Genomic DNA, 4,412 nt, shown 5'->3' with positions numbered 1-4,412 from the left:
ATACCTCCAGAGGCACATCTGAAATAATAATATAATAAAACTATTAGTATGCAAGTCTAGAAGGACAGTACTTACACAAGATATCACAAGTCATAAGACTACTTCTGATCTTACATGGATCATCCTCAACTAGCTGACTTAAATATCGGTCTTTAGAAAGATTGGCATCACCAAAGTAAAACTCCATTTGATCCAGAACAGTTTTGTACAGTTGTTTTTTACGCCGCCGTCCTTTGACTTTACCATTTTCCTCGGTGCAGTCATAACCATCTTCCAAATACATTGGATGACCACCAACCATGGCACCTAAATGAAAAACAATCCATTTTAAATACAAGTATTTTCTCAAAGTTGTACTTAAAACAATCATACTTTTTCAAAAGCAGTGTGGGGAAGCTAGAGGTTAGTGCATAAAGTTTCTTGTTTTAACCAATTCAAAATTTATTTGCTGATACCATTTTACAGATGGGGTCACACAAGATTCATAAAAGAAAGAAACAGTGATGTAACTACGACAAGGAGACTTAAAGCGTTAAAAGCTATTTTATTGAAAATAGTTTAATGTGTGAAATAGTCATCACAACAGAAAGATATGTTTCAATTGAATGTGCATCATAAATTGTTTTCAAAAACAGAAATCCCACAGTCTTACCATGAGGCAACATCCAGTCCATGACGGTTCTGCTCGTTATTACTTTCAGTAAGAAACTTTAACTAAGAATCTGAGTCCCACTGACAAGTTTCGGCGTTTGCATATAACCTCCAAATCACCCACACCTCCTCAACCCAAACAAACAAAACACAGACGACAGCACAACCGTCATTTGTCGACCAAGGGTGGTTTCAGTTCGAGTCCAATATGCTCTTCACGTTCTGCCTCGTGATTGGTGCAATGTTTCCACACGGCCAGATGTGCGAAGCAGTTCGTAGCTCAACAGCCCCCGTCGGGTCTGTTTTTGTTGGTTTGAGATTTGCCGGCAAGTTCCTCATGTGTTCATACATAATTTGCGGCGATTGTCGTGTTCCTTTTTTCTGAAATTTTAAACTTGTTGGTTAACATTTGTAAAATGTCGTAAATGTGTTGTTTGTCACGATGTCTGACATATTCTACACGCGTGACGCTATCAATCTTCTAAGTGGGAAGAAGATATATTTCATAGGAGATAGTAGTAAGTTAATTATTGCCGAGATTAATCTCAATTATCTCATTTCACTTAGCTTTTGCAAATATACTTTCAACCATCATGTATTACAGACATTCGAGCATTGTACAAAGATGTTGTCTGCCTGCTGGTGCACAATCGGCTCCTGACAGAAAAACAACTAAGACAAAAGGTATCATAAAAGTTTGGTGCACCTGTATGTTTTTTTATTTTCGTTTTCAATCATCAGCTGGAATCTGAATTTTGTGTTCAGGCTGAGGTAACTTTCCTCGGGGATGAATTACTCAGAGGTTCACCTCTTACCAAAGGAAGAGCATACACAGAGGACAGACGTTTTAAGGTTCTTGTTTTACGAATACACTTTGTTAGTAAACTGCAGGGTGGAAGTTGATGGTGTGATTCAAACTAATAATGAGAGTTTTCTTGTAGCCGAGACACCTACATACACATGTTGAATTTCATTTTATCACAAGATGCTTAAATTTGGACCTTGAGCTCATGCTGGATGACTTCAGAAGTAAAAAGGTATCAGCTCCAGATATAATTGTAATGAACTCAACACTCTGGGATGTCAATCGGTGAGCTACTGTGCCAACTGCCAATACTGACTACAGATGCAGTGACTTGAACGAGTATCATGATGTTTTGAAAATTTTCAGCTGGGGATGGAATGGGGTTGAGAAATTCAAGGAAAATATGCAGGAACTGATGAAATTATTTAAGAGTTCCTTACCACCCTCCTGTCTAGTGATCTGGGTGACAGCCCCCCCTCTTGCTGTCGAAATCAGAGGGGGTTTTATGATAAAACAGGTAATTATTCAAACGGTTTCTGGCCAACTCAAATGATATGAGCACTGTCATACCTCACTATTTCCCCTTTTCTTGTCACATCTGCCTTTTAAATTGCAGATAGAATATGCCAAGTTCACCATGAGGTTTCATGTGATGGAAGCTAACATGTATGCTCAAAAGCTCCTTGCCGAAAATGGCTATAATGTGCTGGATTTTCATTTCCATTTGAGGTGGCTGGTCCACAGGTAGGTTTATATGCCAGAGACTAGCTAGCGCGTTGTAGGATGTCGTGCTGATCTGTTCGAACATGTTCACTCGCAGGCGCAATCCCGACGGGATGCACTGGAGCAACAAGGCCATGAGGCACCTCACCAACCTCTTGTTCACGCACATCTGTAAGTCTCGCTGACGGTCCTGGTTCGTCTGTCTTGGTGTGGGGCTGGCGACCGACCTCAGATGACCTGACGCATATATGGCTTTTCTTGTCGCGCCGCAGCGCTCGCGATCGGCGTGCCGCTGCCCGGCAACTACCACAGCAGCCTCCTGGAGAAGCACAAGAGCCTGGCGCGCCTGGAGCAGGCAGACCTGGAGGCCGACCCCTGCGACTTCACTGACGACGTGGAGCTGACGGACGCGCCCCAGGCGCTGCTGCCCACCCCGGAGCTGCCGCAGCAGCGCGCCCTGCGCCCCGGCGGGCCGTCGTCCTGCTCCGTGTCGTCGTCGTGCTCCTCGAACTCCTCGGCGGGGAGCTCCAAGTTGCGCGCGCGGCCCCCGCCGCGGGTGGCCACCCGCCCCAGCAGCAAGATCGCCGTGGTCCAGAGTGGCGGCGGCGGCCCCAGGCACCCGCCCGCCCCGAGCCGCTCGAGCTGGAAGGCGCCAGGCAGGGGCGGCGGCGGCAGTGGGTACCACAACAGTGGGTACCACGGCGGTGGGCACCGCGGCGACGGTGGGTACCGCGGTGATGGTGGGTACCGCGGTGGAGGGCACCGTGATGACGGTGGGTACCACGGCGGCGGGCATCGCGGTGGCAGAGGGTACTATGGCGGCGGCCAGCGCGGCGGCGGTGGGTACCACGGCGGCGGAGGCGGCGGCGGCGGCGGCGGCGGCGGCGGCCACCGCGGTGGCTGGGACAACAGCAGCTACGGAGGCACGGACTACGACTACACCGAGGACGGTGAGTGTTCAAGTATTTTGCTATCTGAGGAGCTTCTCTTTGACGGCGACGTGCGGGGGCGGGGCGGGGTGGCCACCACCATCACGTCGATGTCGCGAGGTCGACGGCGTGCTCACTGCGGTCCCCGCCGCCCGCCGCCGGGCTCCGCTCTGCCTACATGGTCGCATTTTGTCCCGCAGGCCCGTACTTCGAACAGCAGCCGCAACAGATCGAGTCGCATTGGGGGCCGGCGCGGCGGCAGCGACACCACGGTGATCGTCGGCACCGGCCCTACTGAGGCGCAAGTGCACCAGAAGGTCCCTGCGCATTCTATGCTGACTTGTTTTTCCTACGGGTACATTTTAGTTTAGCTTACAAAGTCTTAAATGTGATGGAACCTTTGTCACGTTTACGACCTTGAAAAGTTTGTTATTTTTTTTACTTTTTTTATTTACCAATAATTGCTTTGTTGAATTGCGATGACTGCTTTGTTGTACGTAATATAAGTAGGATTGAAGTTCCGTTTTTCTCGTTGTTGTTGTTGTTGACGCTCCCCGGGGGCCTCCTCAACTCCCCGACACTGGTCACCCTAAAGGCCTTGCTTGTCCGTCCAAAAGTTTTGCGCGCCTTTGCTGATGTAATTGCAAGCAAGTCGACCAGTCGACCCCCCACCCAATACCCCCGCGTTCTCTCGGGCTTCCGCACTCCGCCCAACGACTGGGACCGGGGCCGTGTTTGGTGTCGATACCGCCGTGGTAGTTTGCGCCCTTGTGGCGGGACACATCGCAAGCCGCGGCAAAGGCCAAAGGCTACCCCCTGCTGCCGGGAAGCGACCGACTCTCTGGCGAGCAGGAAGTTTCGGCTGTAGAGAGGGAGGTGCCGCGCGCAGATGGGCTGTGATGATCGATCACGCTCCTCAGTGCGATCGGAGTAAGTCACGATGCTTGGGGAAGGGGGGGGGGGGGCTATAGGGCGCGTATAACAGGGTTTGAGGGGCTGTAAGAATCAGCACTGGCGGCGTTGAACGGCAAGCGGTTGGCTAAGCGGGCTGCAGCTTGAAAGAAGTGCCCTTCCTTTGCTGCCGGCGCGAGGTCGGTCGGCTGCGACTGAGCGCTTCCGCCGAGTGGTTGAAGTACGGCAGGTAGCTGGCTCTGGGCGAGGGTGCTGGCGCTGCTCGGGCGCGCGCGGGGGAGTTTCGGCGGAAGATGGGGTCCGCGGAGGCCGCCGGGGCGGGGTCGCGCGCGGGCGTCGCGGGGGCGTCGCGGGGGCGTCGCGGGGGCGTCGCTGGGGCCCCGGGCGTGGGG

The 4,412-nt window shown here is 51.7% G+C and overlaps 2 protein-coding genes across 2 annotated transcripts in view; one reads left to right on the top strand and one right to left on the bottom strand.

Moving 5' to 3' along the window:
* The window catches only part of LOC113207977 (la-related protein 7), a 13,550-nt gene extending 12,730 nt beyond the window's left edge, over positions 1-820 (bottom strand). The window contains exons 1-3 of the mRNA XM_052272755.1: positions 653-820; positions 115-306; positions 1-18 (exon numbers count right to left, since the gene is read on the bottom strand). Coding sequence (XP_052128715.1) covers positions 1-18; positions 115-306; positions 653-674 — 232 coding nt within the window. The 5' untranslated portion in view covers positions 675-820. The remainder of the gene's footprint in view (positions 19-114; positions 307-652) is intronic.
* Positions 821-931: 111 nt separating this feature from the next.
* LOC113207981 (PC-esterase domain-containing protein 1A-like) lies at positions 932-3,633 on the top strand. Its single transcript, XM_026424772.2, has 9 exons — positions 932-1,169; positions 1,256-1,335; positions 1,417-1,503; positions 1,593-1,741; positions 1,823-1,973; positions 2,073-2,200; positions 2,277-2,350; positions 2,452-3,129; positions 3,309-3,633. The coding sequence occupies exons 1-9, from the start codon at positions 1,094-1,096 to the stop codon at positions 3,404-3,406; spliced, it is 1,521 nt and encodes a 506-aa protein (XP_026280557.2). The 5' UTR covers positions 932-1,093; the 3' UTR covers positions 3,407-3,633.
* Positions 3,634-4,412: the final 779 nt, after the last annotated feature.

This window comes from Frankliniella occidentalis, unplaced genomic scaffold (assembly GCF_000697945.3).
Source record: "Frankliniella occidentalis isolate FOCC.00 unplaced genomic scaffold, Focc_3.1 Scaffold223, whole genome shotgun sequence".
NCBI lineage: Eukaryota > Metazoa > Arthropoda > Insecta > Thysanoptera > Thripidae > Frankliniella > Frankliniella occidentalis.
Note: the sequence above shows the minus strand (reverse complement) of the source record. Positions and strands in the feature narration are given on the sequence as shown.